This window comes from Gordionus sp. m RMFG-2023, chromosome 1 (genome assembly GCF_954871325.1).
Source record: "Gordionus sp. m RMFG-2023 chromosome 1, tfGorSpeb1-WG-v2, whole genome shotgun sequence".
Classification (NCBI taxonomy): Eukaryota; Metazoa; Nematomorpha; class Gordioida; order Chordodea; family Parachordodidae; genus Gordionus; species Gordionus sp. m RMFG-2023.
The window spans coordinates 29,664,026-29,682,206 of record NC_088775.1 but is presented as its reverse complement, the minus strand read 5'-3'; the positions used below and the strand labels follow the sequence as shown (position 1 = coordinate 29,682,206).

At 29.3% G+C, this 18,181-nt stretch overlaps 1 protein-coding gene across 1 annotated transcript; it reads left to right on the top strand.

Moving 5' to 3' along the window:
• The first annotated feature begins 11,746 nt into the window (after window positions 1–11,746).
• Window positions 11,747–12,362, top strand: LOC135924000 (protein TsetseEP-like). Its single transcript, XM_065459047.1, has 2 exons — window positions 11,747–11,752; window positions 11,808–12,362. Exons 1-2 carry the CDS (start codon window positions 11,747–11,749, stop codon window positions 12,360–12,362), a joined length of 561 nt encoding a protein of 186 aa, XP_065315119.1.
• Window positions 12,363–18,181: the final 5,819 nt, after the last annotated feature.

The window sequence follows — 18,181 nt, the reverse complement described above, 5'->3', positions numbered from 1 at the left end:
AAAATTATAAATATACCATATTATGTTAAATTCAGAGTTATTAAAGTAGCGCGCTACTTATTTTAATAATAGGCATCGAGTTAGCATGCTACTTTTATTAAAGCAACTAAGTAGCGCTACTTGGTTTTGACAAGTTAAAAGTAGCTGTAGTTTGCTACTTTTTAGGACAAATAGCGGTAGCGCTCCTTTTAAAAGTAGCGTTTAACAACCCTGTTAAATCCAAATTTCTATTTAAAAAGAATAATATTGTTGTTATTAATAATATTTATTATTGTAAAAAAAAATTGTTCATATAAAAAAAACAAATCCAAAATTAAAAATAAAATAGGAAGTATAGCATAAAACGAGAAGAAGGAATAAGTCTAGAAAAGCTGTTTGGAAAGAAAAATGCCGTTGAAGCTTATGTGATTCGCTTTAAAGATCGCTATGGCCAGTCTTTATCTTAGGAAGAAACTTTTTCGAAGATCGTCAGAGAGCTTGCAGATGTGAGATCCTAAATATTCAAAGAAAGATAAGGCAAATTTACCTAAAGTTAGGTTAGTGGATATTATTGGAATAAAGACGCGATCTTCTGAAATTTCGGAGTATTTGAAAATTTTGAGCTGTTCTTTTTGCTCAAGTAAGTTTGTTGTTTGGTTGGATAGGGCTAATATAAAGTGATTGACCCAGTTCATGGGATCAGGGGAATTATCAGATCTAACAAGTCAGGAAAATATTTATTTTACATTTTAACATCCCTGAAATACCTAATGTATATTTTATTAATTATATTTTTTGTTTCGCACATTTAATGTAAATTTATTTTATTTTATTAGCCTATTTTTTAAAAAAAAGAGAAAGAAGATTTAAATTGCTTAAGTAATTAAAAATCTGTTTTAATAGTAGACCAAGTCATCGTCCCTCCTTATCATTTCGAAAAAGCGAATAAAGATAGATAAAAAAAATTCCGCCAATAAATCCATAACCTATTTTATTTTTCTATTGTTGTTAAATCATCTAACTCTTCCTTTAGCCTAAAAATTGATTCATAGAACATTTTAGAAAAGATTTCTTTTCTTTCTTTCTTATAACAAAGATATAAGAGAAATTATAGGTTGCAATGACATATAATAATACCTAGACTGACGATTCATTCATTAAAATGCATTTTTAAGCGTCGTTAAAAGCAAAATCAGCTGGATTTGGTAACCTTTATAATAATTATTTTCATGTTAAAAACTAATATTAAATTGATAACTTACTTTCTTATTATCTCGATGATCAGGCAATTCTTTAATAAAGTTTGCATCAGATATAATATAAAATTAGGCTCTCGTTTAAAATTTTAATATTTATTACAGTAACCAAGATGGCGTCTCTAACTGATTTGTATTGTTGTACACTTTTAATGAATGAATCGTCAGTCTAGGTATTATTATATGTCATTGATAGGTTGTCAAAAATATTATTTTTAAAAAAATTTAGAAGTATTACATTTTTCGAATTAAATTATTTTTTTACACCAAATAAATCTTGATCTTTATTTATTTTATCATTGAATTACAATTGTATAGTAAGAAAAAATAATTAGCCCAATATATTTATTCAAACTAGCATTGTTAAACGGCTTGATTTGAGCCGATTTTTAAAAATGGCTAACTCAATATTTTATTCAGAAAATAATACGCTAGCCTGAAGATTTTGTTCATACATGGTACAAAGATCTTGAGGCTTAGGCAATATTTTTCTGGCTCAAATATTAGGTTAACCGTTTTTAAAAATCTGCTAAAAATGAGCCGTCTAACAATACTAATTCAAATTGAAATCAGAGCATTCTAAAAATTTCTAAAAAGTATTATATAAAAAAAATATTAACAAAGTGAATAGAAATCATGTATTAAAAATTGTTTAGTAAAAATTATTAAACTATATATTTGAAAACCCCATATCAAAATACCGAATAATTTAAATCAAGTATAATCTCACCAAAAATCATAGTGTCGTACGACCCCTTATTGTCTCTGAAGGTGTAAAATAGATCAGGGATATGCGATATCCTAATTCCGGCCTGGGAAATTTTTTTGGATGGGGGGGGGGGAATATGTGTGAAAATTTTAAACAGGTTTTTACTGGGAGATGATGATCCCTGAAATACATATTATACAAATTAAACCAAATCATAAAACTACATTGAGGGTAAATTAATTTGAAAATGTTGACAGGGAAACTTATTGCCATTGTTGTATAATCTCTCATTTTATCATTTTAATGATTAATTCTAAAAATGCTAAATAAAAATATAGATCAGTTCAATAATCAAGCAAAAATTAGAAGTTTATAACTTTTTCGAGTAAATAAAACTTGAAATAAATATGTTTAATGGGATATTATTTGTCCCTAACTTAATCCTATGATAAATCTTGGTTTTGTGTTACCGAATTTACCGTCTCACAAAAAATTACCATTTAAATATTGGCTTATATAAAATTTTTTTATTAAAGGTTAGGATGCTTTAAATTTTATCGATTTGTGGAGCTGTGAACTTATAAAGACAGTTTATCCTTTGAAAAGTACTTGACTTATGGAAATTTTATCGTATATAAAAAAAACTATTTTTAAATGGCTAAACAAAAGAGGGATAGCCAAAAACAAAATATGGAATACCATATTTAACACTCCTCCCACCCTAAATAGGAAACGGGGAGGGGAGGGTTGATCCCGATTTCGACTAAGCTTAAAATAAAAAAAATCATTGGACTATTAAGATTTCTGAGAAGCCTCCTAAAAAAAGAATAACTAATTACTAGGATATTTAAGTGTATTTAGGCAATTGCTTTGTTTGCAATACTGAAATTTATTATTATTAGAAGAAAAAAAATGCAATATATTTTTAAGTTAGTAACAATTTAATAGTCTAAATTTTAATGAAAATTTTTTAGGCTTTTTATCAAAAACCATCTCCTGGCCCAGCCACGTTAGTAAATATATTATACCTGGCACCTCATGGGCTGCAAGCCTCCACGTGAATATCTCTGATTGAAATGTTAACCCATTTTCAATTATTAAAATATTTTATCACCTGAGCTAGAGGTTATTCTATCTCCATTTTTGTCAAAAATAGTTTTTTTTAAATGATTGATTATTTAAGAATATATTAATCTATTTACATAAAAAAATGTTAGAATTTTAACTTATAAATAAATTATAGCTAGTATTATATTATTCTATCTCCCTATTTTTTCTTATTGATAAAAATATATTATTCATTAACAAAAAATAATCAATAACTTTTTCAAGTATTATGTAATGGAAATGGAATTAAGAGTTTTTTAACTGATTGTATGGTTTTAATATAAAGATCCTGATATTACGGGTTCAAAAAACAAAAAATTAAAAAGAATATTTTTTATAATATTTAAAGAAAAATAATATTTAATTTTTATTCATTCCATTAAAATATATTTAAATTTTTGAAATAAATAGTAATTATTATTCTTGTTTGGAGAATAGAATAATATTTCTTAAAATAATAAAAATAAAATTTGGTATTTATTCTATGTCCAGTTTTAGAATAATAATAAAATGATTTTTTAAGAAATATATCATGCATGGTATTTTATATAATTAAGTGATGAGGAACTATTCAATATACACATGAATTTAATATAAAACCTACACTTATCTCAAAAAATAATTTAAATGCTTGACCTTCATAATTAAACAAAGACCTCCTATAATAGATTAGAATTAAATATGGGGTCAACCTGATTGTTCAACAAAATCTCTGTGGTGGTATATATCCCATTGCAATTGGCTATTTAGAAGATTATTAGCAAAAATAATTGTTATGGGTCAAAATTCAGAGTCTTAATATATTAGTTATACATAGCAATTAGAATTGAGTGTTAAGGGAGAAGTCAAAATAGATGCCATTCAGATTATATTCAGAATCCTCTTCCTAAAATGGATATTATCAAAGTAAACTTTAAAAATGCTTTTAATAACAAATTTCGAGAACATTTTATAAATTGTTTTACTCCTAAATTCCTAGAGAAATACAGGGTAAAATGTATTAAAACTGGTTGTCCTTCACTGAGGAAACACACAATTAAGTGGCTTCCACCACCCAAAATAGGGTGTATCCAGTGCAGTGAATTTGCATCCACTGTTTGGCAGTAAAATTTACCCTACTGTCAGGGCCCATTTAATTTAAGAGGCAGGATCCACTGATTGACAGTAATTTACTTAGATTATTGGTAAGAATAGAGAAATAAGAAAATATATAATAAATAAATAGTGTGCTTATATCTTTTTAGAGTATTTATTTCAATAGATTAGTGAATATTTGATGGTAATTATTATTTATAGGATTTATAATGATATGAATCCATATTTGTAACAAAATCAAGTATATTTGATGATAAATCTAGAAATAAAATTAATGAATTATTAAAAAAAATTTTATTATTTATTCTGTCCATAATAATATTTTAGAGTTTTCCATATGATTTATAAATAGAACTGATAGCTAAATTGATTGTATGCTTTGTAACCCAAAATAGGGTGTATCCAGTGCAGTGAATCATCCACTGTTTAGCAGTAAAATTTACCCTGCTGTCAGGTAAGAGGCATCCAATGATTGACAGTAATTTATATAGATTATTGGTAAGAATAGAGAAATAAGAAAATATATAATTAATAAATAGTGTGCTTATCTTTTTAGAGTATTTGTTTCAATAGATTAGTAAATTTTTGATGTTAATCATTATTTATAGGATTTAAAATGATATGAATCCATAATTGTAACAAAATCAAGTATATTTGATGGTAAATCTAGAAATAAAATTAATGAATGATTATAAAAAAATTTAGTTAGTTATTCTGTCCCTGTCCATAATAATATTTTAAAGTTTTCCATATGATTTATAAATAGAACTGATAGCTAAATTGAAAGAATATTGAGTTTGGTAAGGTGATTACTATTGGACCGATTACGCTATAATCATTTTTATTGGACAAATATTTATTAAAAGATCACAATTGGCTAAATTTGATTGACGTTTTTTGAGGATTATTATAATAGATATTGTTTGAGATGAATATGAGTTTGCTAAAAATGTTTAACCCTTTTAAATTACATTTAATGGATAGTAAGAAAATAATGTCTATGATTGATTTTGATTGTATGCAATATATATTTGGTCGATGATTAGCAATATCATTGTATAACCCCAATAAATTTATCCCCCCCCCTTAAAAACTTCTATCCTCCTCAAAAAATTTGGACAAACTCTTCCTACCCCCCCCCCCCCTTACCCCCTTCAGCTCATGTAGATACTAATCTTAATATAGCATAAATTTCAATGAAGTCTTTAGGGGATGTCTGCTTAATATAATCACTAAAAATTTTAATTCAATTAGTATATCTTGCGAATTAATATCGCTTTCTAACGTATCTCAATCTGTGAATAAAATATTTAATAGACAACATTTTCTTTTAGTTCTCTTTCAAGCACATTTATCAATTTTGGTATATTAATTAATAATCTAAAATGATCTTTAAGAACTTTAGCTGGAATTCCTCACGAATTTCTCGCTTAATCTAGTAATCAGAGTTGTTAAAAGATACTTTTTAAATGGATCAAGATACAGATACATCGTCTAAAATAATATCTAGATACAGACATTTTAATCAAAAATCTATCTAGATACAGATACCACATTTTTATATCTAGATACTTGTATCTAGATCCTTTAACAACTCTGCTAGTAATGCATTGAAAATTTCAATTTCATATTCTTTTAGAGGATCATGTATAGATGTGTCATCTCCTTGTTAAGAAAATTGTTTTTGAACTTTCCGTCTATGAATTAATCTTATTGAAGTAAAGCACTGTCCTCTAAACTCATTTTCGATTCCTGCGCAAGCTCTTTCGCTCAGTCAAGAGAATTCTGAAAGCCGTCTTCCTTATAGCGATCTAAAATATCTTGAGTGCTGTAATAACTCTTTCCAATTCAATATTGTCACTTTGTTTGACCTTATTTATTAAATTCACCTAGGTTAATATATCAAATCAGATCATTGAAAAATTTGTTAAATCCCAAAGAGGCTCGAATTTATTTCACATTATAAATATATTATATGCTCTTTAATTATATTTTTTCTTTTTTTATTACACCATATTCTTGTTCATGAATAATTTGTAAGTTTATACTTTATATATATAATAATAATTCTTAAGAATATTTTTGTGCATTAATCTATATTTACAACATTTTTTATAATTTATATACAATAAATTTTAAGGCGGTATCCTAAGTCAGCTTAATTTGGATACTTAGTTGTTTTTTAGTACAGGCTAAAAAGTATTTGAACTAGGACACCCTAATTTGGTTTGTTTTAAGTACGAATAAGTTCGTCTTTTTTTAAATAAGTATATACTTTAAAAACCATAAAAATTCTTTTTCTTAATTGTTCAGAGATTTTGTTTTAGATCCAAACATAATTATAGAATAAATATATTATTCTTATTAGTAATATGAAATATATACAGTTTATACTATATATTTTTAATAAATTTAATTTCTATGCACAAATAAACCTAATTTTGTTTATTCTAATATAAAAGTGTATATATGTCGTAATTTTTAAACGGATCAGAACTATTCAGGATCATCACGAGTTGAATGAATTATTTTGTATGTTGACGCCGTTTATCATAGTTCTAGTAATCCGAATCCAATTGCTTTACGAAATTGATATTATATGATTTTTATAGATCCACGTCTGTAGTGATCCCTTTAAGAATTCAATTTTTTAAAGGATAAAGAACTATAAGGTATTATCAAATTTGAACCATGATATAGAAGAATTAATTTAAAACGCGTTTTACGCGTGTTTGGCTTTATTTTTTTTAAATTAATTGTTATTTATTTATTTTTTCAATGGCATTTTTTAGGCTTTATGAAATAAGATATGTCTAATATAGGGTATCAATCGATAGCTAAAAGATCTATTCAACTGATGGTCAATCTCTCCACCTAAATGGGCGAATCTAGGTCTGGGGGGTCAGGAATATTTTTATCAAAATAAAATATCGATATGGGTATCAAATAATAGTTAATTTTAATATCTTTTGACTGAAAGTCTTTATTCTTGGTCTTGATGGGTATGACTTGGTCTGGGGGGGGGGGGGGTGTAAATTTTTTTTTTTTGATATGTATCAAATAAAAGGTAATTAAAATATTTTTTTATTGTAATTATAATACTCACTCATAGATGGCGGGTCTAGGTCTTGGGGGGTCGGGAATATTTTTATCAACATAAAATATCAATATGGGTATCAAATAAAAGCTAATTTAAATATCTTTAGATATGAAATTATTCATTCTTGTTCTTAATGGAGTCTTGATCTGGGGGGTGGATAGAGGTGGGGGGGGGGGGTGAAAAAATAATTTTTTTCGATATGGGTATTAAATAAAAGGTAATTAAAATATTTTTTTATTGTAATAATAATAATCACTCATAGAGGGCGGGTCTAGGTCTTGGAGGGTCAGGAATATTTTTATCAACACAAAATATCGATATGGGTATTAAATAATAGCTAATTTAAATATCTTTAGATTGAAAGTATTCATTTTTTGTCTTGATGGGTATAACTTGGTCGGGGGGTAAATGGAGGGGGGGTGTAAAAAATAATTTCTTTTGATATGGGTATCAAATAAAAGGTAATTAAAATATTTTTTTATTGTAATAAAAATAATCACTCATAGAGGGCGGATCCGAATCATTTTACATTGAATATATTCTTTCGGAGAGAACAAAATATAAAATTGACAATATTATGGAAAGATGAAAATACTACAAACTCGATAGGCAATAGCATAGAAAATATTTTAGCTAGACTGACATCGTTAATTGCATATTTAATAGATAGAGATAAGCAAGATAATGTTTACAAAAATAAAATTAAAAAAATAAAATTTTCTATTGGGGATCACGTACTGATCCCAATAAATAAAAATGATAGATCAAATCTATGCCCCAAAAATATTGAAGCCGAAATTATCCAAATGGAGGGCGAGAAATTATGGATGGAACTAATTTGGGAAAAATTGATTCCCCATTTTTAAAAACGAACGTTCATAAATCAATAAAATTTTCCAATTTTACTATTCCTAATAGGACCATCTCCATAATAAACGCATCAAGAAGTTCATCTTCTTATGGTAATTGTAAATCAATTTGCAATTGCCAAAAAAGTTGCAACAATAAGAGATGCCAATGTTTTAAAAATGGCATTAATTGTTCCACAAAATGTCACTTAAATATTATATGTGTAAATGATAAATAATTGTTTAAAATTATATTTTAAATTTTAATTATCAAAATCAATAAAATATGTGTTGATTATGGTAATAGGAAAAAAAACCCCGAAAAAAAACCACTGGAAAAAAACCCCACGGAAAAAAAAATTTAAAAAAAAAGAAAATCGTTATTTTAAAAAATTTTTCTTGTCAATTTTTCTTAAATTTTTGCCTCAATTTATTATTTTCTTTTTGCTTTAAGTCATTGTTAATCTTTATTTTTCTAATCTCAATTTTTTTCTTCTCAATTTTTACTTAATTTTTTTAGTATAACCTAGCAATAATTAATATTGATAAATAATTTTATAAGCGAATGCCACAATCATTAACAGCTATTATACTCCAAAAATAACACAAAATATTTACGAAAAAATATTCGAAGTAATAATGTTTAAATGTCAAGAACGGGATTTATATCCTGATCCATTATATATATACAACATGGATTTCGAAAAGTCTGCTATGAGCTAGGTTAAAACTGTCATTGGTATGATTATTAATATGATAAATTATTTATATTTATTTTTTCAATTAGGAGATCACATCATAATCAGAGGATGCTTTTACCATTTGTGTCAAAGTACCCATAGAAAAATTTAAAAGCTAGTTCTGGAAAGCCAATACAGAATTGATGAAGCCCTAAGCTTCTTTTGTGGCATGATGGACAGCTTAGCATTTGTTCCTTTATGTGATATGGGCAATGCAATAGCATTCCTTAGATCGGTTACTCCGAGCAATGGTAAGGATATTCTTGAATATTTCGATAAAAATTACATCAATGGAGTATCAAGGGAAGAAGCAATTCTCAAAAAAGACAGGTCAAATTGGGCTTTGATTTCCTCCAGAAACTTGAATCAGAGCACTCTATCCAACTAATAACTCATAAATAATCAATGCGAAGGTTCGAATCATCGTTTTTCTAATCTGGTTGGGAATAAACACCCATCAATCTGGGTATTGATTAAAAAAAATGAAATGCGAGGTGGCTGCCGATGAAACCAAACTTGAACGATGGCGTGTAGGTAGTTGGACACTGAAAACAAAATCGCAAAACAAGAAAAAATGCTGATATTCAAATTGGTACAGGGAAAAAAATATCCCTGTAAAATAACCCATGTATTACTTATTTCCGTAAAAATTTTTGCTATAGTAATAAATACAATATCCATCCTTAATTACTATATTAAGTAGTAGTGTTGTTAAACGGCTTATTTTGAGCCGATTTTTTAAAACGGCTAACTCTATATTTTAGCCAGAAAAATATTGCCTAAGCCTCGAGATTCCGCGAATAGATGTTCAAACCTTTGTTCCTTCTACAAACAAAATCTTTAGGCTTTGCGCAATATCATTCTGGAAGAAATATTGAGTTTGTCGTTTTTTAAAAATGGCTCAAAACGAGCCGTTTAACAACACTATTAAGTAGACTAAATTTGACAAAATTTGCAATAAGATCTGTTTATTTTATTGATAAATCATTATTATGTATATAATTTATTATTAAATTATATTTTTATGGTTTTTTCTAAAATACTAATTTGTCTATACCTTATATAAATCTAAATAAAAATATACCGATATTATTAGATCTTAAGTAAATTCGAAAAAAAAATTCGGGTTTTTTTTTCCTGGGGGTTTTTTTTCCTGGGGGTTTTTATTGCAGGAGTTTCTTTTCCTGGGGGTTTTTTCCGGGATTCGTTGATTATATCGCTTGAAAAAAAATATAATAATAGAAATGATTTGCTAATAAAGAAGCGTAATAATTTATAACTGCAATAAGAAAAATTTTAAATGTTATAAAATTTGTGAATCGATGGTTTCAAATATAGCCTCCATAAATTTTGTGATTAAAAATATTACAAATTAGATTAAATTGCTAGCAAATAATTTTATCATTAGGCTACAATGAGTTTTTAAAAAGCAAAGACTATATTTAACCCCTGCTTATAATTATATTTAATATTGAAGTCTAATTATTTGGATTTAACTTTTATTTAATACCCATGTTTATATTTTGCTTTAATAATAATATTCATTACATCTTAAGATGCCCGCTTAGCCTGATAAAATTAATATAATCAAAAGATTTTGTAATTACTATTTATTTGATATCCATATAAATTTTTATTTTTACCTCCCCCCCCCACCCCCATTTTCAGATCAAGTCCAACCTATTAAGATAATAAATACTTTCAGTCAAAAGGTATTTAAAATACCTTTTATTTGATTATATCAATATTTTGTGTTTATATATACTTGACCACCTAAGATCTCCCGCCTACTTATAGTATAATTTTTACAATCAGAGATATTTAAACTAGCTTTTATTTGATACCCATATCGATATTTTGTGTTGATAAAAATATTCCTGACCCCCCCTCCCCCCAAGACCTATATCCGCCCTTGATGAGTGATTATTATTACAATAAAAAAATATTTCAATTACCTTTTATTTGATACCCATATCATAAAAAATTATTTTTACACCCCCCCCCCTTCCATCCACCCCCCAGACCAAGTCACACCCATCAAGACCAAGAATGAAGACTTTTAGTCAGAAGATTAAAATTAACTATTATTTGATACCCATATCGATATTTTATTTTGATAAAAATATTCCTGACCCCCAGACCTAGACTCCTTTATAATGGGGAGAGATTCCTCCAATTGAATAGATCTTTTGATTAGCGATCGATTGATACCCTATATTAGACATATCTTATTTCATAAGGCCAAAATAAAAAACATTGAAAATTAATAAATAACAATAAAATTAAAACGAAACGAAACGCGCGTAAAACGCTTTTAAAAACAAGATTCCTCTTAAATCACGATTAAAACGTGATAATACCGTATTATCACTCCTTAACTTAAAACCCTAATTTTTAGTTATCCCTTTAAAACTCGTGATGATCCCGGATAGTTCTAATCCCTTTAAAAATTACAACATATAGATTACCTATCCTTATATAATTATGGTATAATAAGTAGATTAGCAACCAATCTCATTTGATTAACTTATAATATATACAAATTAAATACATTTCATTTTAAAAGCTCACCTTATCCAGTGCTGTTAATGTCTGGCTAACAACACGAGGTTTAGGGTTCATATCTTGCAAGGTGAAATTTTTTCACGTTTTTGTTACAAAATGAATTTGTTACAAAAATAATAATACAGGAACTGTATAATTTTTAAAATTTAATCAGTGTTGTTAATGCTTTAAATTTATTGGAGATATCATTTTGTAAAAAAATCACTATTATTAATTCATTTCCGCAAAAACATAATTAGTGGCATTTTTTAAAAAATAGTGACAGAATTAACTCTTTACTTATCAAGTTTATTAAAAATATTTTATTATTATTATATTTATAATAATCCAAATTAATAATTACAATTATGCTGGTTTTACACGACCACGACTCTGGTTTTTGGTTGAAAAAATGAACCAAAACCAAAGCAACCTAAATTGGTCGACCTGGTCGACCAAATCTATAGACCCGAGCACCGACCCAAGCATCGACCCGAGCACCGACCCGTGCACAGACTCGAGCACCGACCCGAGCACAGACCCGAGCACCGACCCGAGCACAGACCCGAGCATCGACCCAAGCACAGACCCGAGCATCGACCCAAGCACAGAACCGAGCATCGACCTGAGCACAGACCCGAGCAAAGAACAGAGCACCGACCCAAGCACAGACCCGATCATCGACCCGAGCACCGACCCGAGCACAGACCCGAGCACCGATCCAAGCACAGACCCGAGCATCGACCCGAGCACCGACCAGAGCATCGATCCGAGCACCGACCCGTGCACAGACTCGAGCACCGACCCGAGCATCGACCCAAGCACAGACCCGAGCATCGACCCAAGCACAGACCCGAGCATCGACCTGAGCACAGACCCGAGCACCGAACAGAGCACCGACCCGAGCATAGACCCGAGCATCGACCCGAGCACCGACCCGAGCACAGACCCAAGCATCGACCCGAGCACCGACCCAAGCACTGACCCGATCATCGACCCGAGCATCGACCCGAGCACCGATCCAAGCACAGACCCGAGCATCGACCCGAGCATCGATCCGAGCACAGACCCGAGCATCGACCCGAGCACAGACCCGAGCATCGACCCGAGCACCGACCCGAGCATTGATCCGAGCACCGACCCGAGCATCGATCCGAGCACCGACCCGTGCACAGACTCGAGCACCGACCCGAGCACAGACCCGAGCATCGACCCAAGCACAGACCCGAGCATCGACCCAAGCACAGACCCGAGCACAGACCCGAGCATCGACCTGAGCACAGACCCGAGCACAGACCCGAGCACCGAACAGAGCACCGACCCGAGCATAGACCCGAGCATCGATCCGAGCACAGACCCGAGCACCGACCCGAGCATCGACCCGAGCACAGACCCGAGCACAGACCCGAGCATCGACCCAAGCATCGACCCAAGCACAGACCCGAGCACAGACCAGAGCATCGACCCGATTATCGACCCTAGCACAGACCCGAGCACCGACCCGAGCACAGACCCGAGCACCGACCCGAGCACCTACCCGAGCACAGAACCAAGCATCGACCCGAGCACAGACCCGAGCATCGACCCAAGCACAGACCCGAGCACAGACCCGAGCATCGACCCGAGCACAGACCCGAGCACAGACCCGAGCACCGACCCAAGCATCGACCAGAGCACAGATCCGAGCACCAAACCAAATCAACTTATAATAATTTATTGTTAGTGTTTTGCTCAATTTTATGCATAGAGGACGAATATTTTATTAATAGTCTTTTTAAAAAAATTGTATATTTATATTCTGAAAATTAAAAATTAGAGGACGAGTAATTCAATTTCATATTAATTAAATAATTGATATGGAATTTAAAATAATTACCTTCTAAGACCGTGAAAAATTTATTATAGGAATTTACCGATTTTTAGATATTTATAATTCATATATCATCGAAAAATGAGGATAATTTATGTTGATTTAATTCTTACCCTAAAGTTGTAAAAAATGGCTAAGCCTCTAACAGATTAGATATGCTGGCTCAGGAGTTGACATAAGTCGCCTCAGGAGTTGACATTAGTCACCTCAGGAGTTGACTCTACTTTAATTTTAAGCTGAAATGCATTTATTTGTTGTTTAACTCTAATTCGATAATGGATATTACAAATTAATGTATTGTATAGCCTAAAATTGCCTTCCCATCAAAATATTTTTACATTTATTTAAAATATCCCTCTAGCGAGTAGTTCTAGCTGATCTTTGCTCACATATATCGATAGAAAGATCCTTCAGTGCACTAAGAAGTAACCACATTACGAATAAATTTGACAAATATACTTTAAACGATATTTTAATCATCAAACTTAATATAAATTTGTTAAACACGTTATCTTTTTTGATATTCATTTTATTAATATTTGTGAATAATTTTATATTTGTCATAGAATGAATAAAATAATTTCAATGAAATTGTTATGACTTTTGATAGTTTTGAGGGAATAAATATTTTAAGTGATAAAATGAATTTCAAAAGTATAAACGTCATGTTTAATAGTTAATTAAGGCAGTAATTTTTATAAGAAACAATCAATTCCCACCTAAAGTTAGTGGAATAAACTATGCCCACCATGCCCATTAAGGGACTAATAATTCCTAGTTATAGTTTAAAGAAATGTCGATTTGGGATATTCTTACGAAAACAGAAATCGATTGAAGATTTCGACATCAGGAAAGATGGAGAGGATTTGATACCTTTGTCTAGATATTTTTTTGGAAAAATGTTTACCCCCAACCTGTCATGATTTAAACCACCAGAAGACATAGATTAATGATTAATTTGAAAATTCAAATAATCATGCTTCACTTAAAAATAAAAATATATAGTAAAATTGCTGAGCTATTATATAAAAAGGGAGGGAATAGAATTGGTAGTTATGCTATTACTGAAAAAACAAAAAATAAGTAAAAAAACGGAAGTTATTAATATTAAATAAAATAAACTTAAATTTTTTTCTGCAAAAGAATTCAAAAGTAGAATTAGTGTTGTTAATTGGTTGGTTGTGTAGTGCTCAGACCCGGGGTTTGGGTCTAAAATATCGACTAAACCAGCTCTGATCACGAACCCCGAGCACAGACCCGGGGTCTGTGCTCGGGGTTCAGACCTTAGGATTTTTTGATTATTATATAGTCCTGCTTCTGCAAAAGCTAGTTAGCTTCGGTTCTCAGCAGAGCATAGAAAATTATAATAAATGTATAGAAAGAGAATATATAATTCGGTCATTTGATAATATAGAGAGATTAGAAAAAGATACAAATCTTTTGAATTATTGGGAAAATGTAAAGAATAGTATGCCAGAACTTTATAAGTTAGCTATAACTGTGCTAACAGTTCCAGCTACGCAGGTATCCGTAGAAAGAGCATTTTCTTGCCTTAAGTTTATACTCTCTGCGCAGAGAACTAAATTAAATCCTGAAATATTAGAAAATATTTTAGTTATCCGTTCTAATTCTCTTTTTAAAAATAAATAATATAAATTTCATTATATTTATGTGTTATTTTATTCCTCATTGTATTTGCGCTTGTTTGTGTTTTATATATAAAATAAAAAAAATTGATTTGTATAATTTATATTTACTAAGTTTAATAAAAATATCTATTAGATTATTATGGTTAAATTAAATAAGAAATTATAAAAAGATTTTTCTCTAATATTAATATATATGGTTTATTATTAAATTTTTTTTAAATCAAATTTATAAGAACCGGAACAAACCGAAAAGAACCGTTATAAATTAATTATAAACCGAACCGATTTAAATTTTTTCAAAAAAACCGAAATGGAACAAAACCTTTATAAAATTTTAAACTAAAAACCGTAACGAACCGAACCTCTATACTTAATGGTTCGAAACCCTGTTGAAAAGGGGTTGGCCAAATCGTGATCGATTTAACGAATTTCATTTAAATAATTATATTTATATTTATTCAAATAACACATTACATAAATATTATATTTAGAAATATTCATATAATAATTTTATAAAAAATCGGAAGTATTTATTTTTAGTAATTATGTAAAGAAATATTTTCTTTTATAAACAAATCCCCCCCCCCCCCCCATTATTTTCGCTTAATATGGCTCATAAAAAGTTAGATAAAATTATAACAAGAAAAATGGGGGGAAAAAAGTTCAAAATTTAAAAAAAAGAGAAGTATAATTATGAAGATCGAAATTAGGGGGGTTGGTAAATTTAAAAAAATAATAATATTAAAGAACAAGAAAACAAGAGAAATTAGGGTGGGGTGGGGGGAGGAGGGTTGGAAAATTTAAAATAATACTTAGCAAAAAATTTTATTCTTTAAATTTTTTATTTATCCTTCATTTTTTTACTTTATCAAAAAAATTTTTTTTTGCGATTTTATTTAATGAAAATAAACAATATTTAAATTATTTAGGCAATCGTTTTGTTTACAATATTGAAATTTATTATTAGGAAAAAAGGCAATATTTTTTTGTTTTAAATATTCTAAATTTAATAATTGTAAGCCAAAGCTTATTAAAAACGTTTTAAAAACTTATGACAGCTAGATAATATGATATTAGGCCCTCTGGGCCGCTGGCCAGAAACATTACTTTTAAAAACTTCCGGCACTAATTTCATAGACCTGCAGAGGTGCCATTTGCACGGCCCGGCCTGGATTTTTTCTCAAATTTTTTTTCGAAAAGGCCCGTCCCGTCTCAGCTTTTTTAAAATAAATTTTCAGGCCTGACTCTATTTTAAAAAATATATTTTCAGACCAGGCCCAGATTTTTTTAAAAATATTAGATTTATATAGCTACTAATGGCGATTTAAAATATACGGGCCTCGGAATATTTTTAAAATAAATTTTCAGGCCCGGCTTGGGTTAATTTAAAAAAATTAAAATAGGGGCCAGTGTACTCAGGTCGGGGTGAGCCGGACCAGCAGGTCTCTGACTAATTTATTAAGACCAATAATGGGGAATTATAAAATATATGGAATTATAATTAAACGACCCGAGATAAATTTTTTTATCCCGAAGCTAACTAGCTTTTGCAGGAACAGGACTATATAATAATTAAAAAATCCCCGGGTCTGAACCCCGAGCACAAACCCGTCTGTGCTCGGGGTTCGTGCTCATAGCAAGTATTAGCACAAATTTGGGTCGTATATTTTACGACCAAGCAAATTAACAACACTAAGTAGAATGAATAGAAATAGAATTGTTAATTTTTTCATTGAAAGAGATAATTTTTTTTTTTTTAAAATATTAAATCAAGGAAGGAGGGGAAGGGGTATTTTTAAGATCAAAATTATAATACATATACTTACTTTATTTAAGATTATATATATATATTGTCATCATAATATTTAATAAATATTGTATATTCAAGTTTATGGTGTGCATAAGATCTATTTTTATGGGGGTTAGGTGTGGAATAACTAAATAGTTTTTTTCTTTACAATAGTTAAAAATGAAGGAAAATTAAATGTGATAACACTATCCCCGGTCTATTTTGAACCTTGGCATATTAATATAAAAATACAGAATTTTATTAGATAAGATATCTCGATTTTATAAGACTATACACTATTACTATATTTGTTATGGTGAAAAATTGAATATATATAATTTATATTGCTAAATAATTATAAATTAAGAAGAATTAAATAAAATTTCAGAAAATCTTACTAAAATATTTTATTGATAAATGGTTAATTTATATAAAAATTAATCTTAATAAACAAATATATTATGCAATTTGAAATAAATATTTATTAAATTAATATTCTTTTTAGAAAAATGTTAACAACTCTACGTATTACTGATTATTTTCGCTTTACAATGTTAACTCTAAAGTGTGACTAAAAAAAGGCCGTTTTAATCTCTACTCTCTCACTCTTAAACATTTTAAAAAGATTAATTGATGAGTATTTAATATTTATAAATTTATCATTTGCCAATCACTAACCAAAAACAATTATAAAAATATAAACTATAACATTACTCATTAAACTGTCTTTATCGGATTTTGATGGCGATTCAAAATCAATTACATCTAAATTAAAAGGGATTTCCCCAATTCCAGAATATTTTTGAATCATATGATTTTGCGATCCTTATAGATATATTTTTTTTATCTTTTCTGTCTATTTAATTTAGAAATAAAATATTAGTTATATTTTGAAAAATTTTGTATGAATCTAATATTAAAAAGTAGCCTTAAACGAAGTTAGCCACAAGGACAAGCAGTAATTATGAAGCGTAAGCCAATATATATTGCATAGTTGTTGTAATACATACAGGTTAAAGCTTTAACATATATTATTTTCCCCTTAATTACTCAGAATTACTACTTAAAGTAATTTTTACTGAATTCTCAAAAGTTGCCAAGTAAAAATTTTAATTTTCTCAAAATTGAATTTCTTAGAAAATATAATATATAGCTCAGCAATTTTTACTATATATTTTTATTTTTAAGTGAAGCATGATTATTTGAGTTTTAAAATTAATCATTAATCTATGTCTTCTGGTGGTTTAAATCATGACAGGTTGGGGGTAAACATTTTTCCAAAAAAATATCTAGACAAAGGTATCAAATCCTCTCCATCTTTCCTGATGTCGAAATCTTCAATCGATTTCTGTTTTCGTAAGAATATCCCAAATCGACCTTTCTTTAAACTATAACTAGGAATTATTAGTCCCTTAATGGGCATGGTGGGCATAGTTTATTCCACTAACTTTAGGTGGGAATTGATTGTTTCTTATAAAAATTACTGCCTTAATTA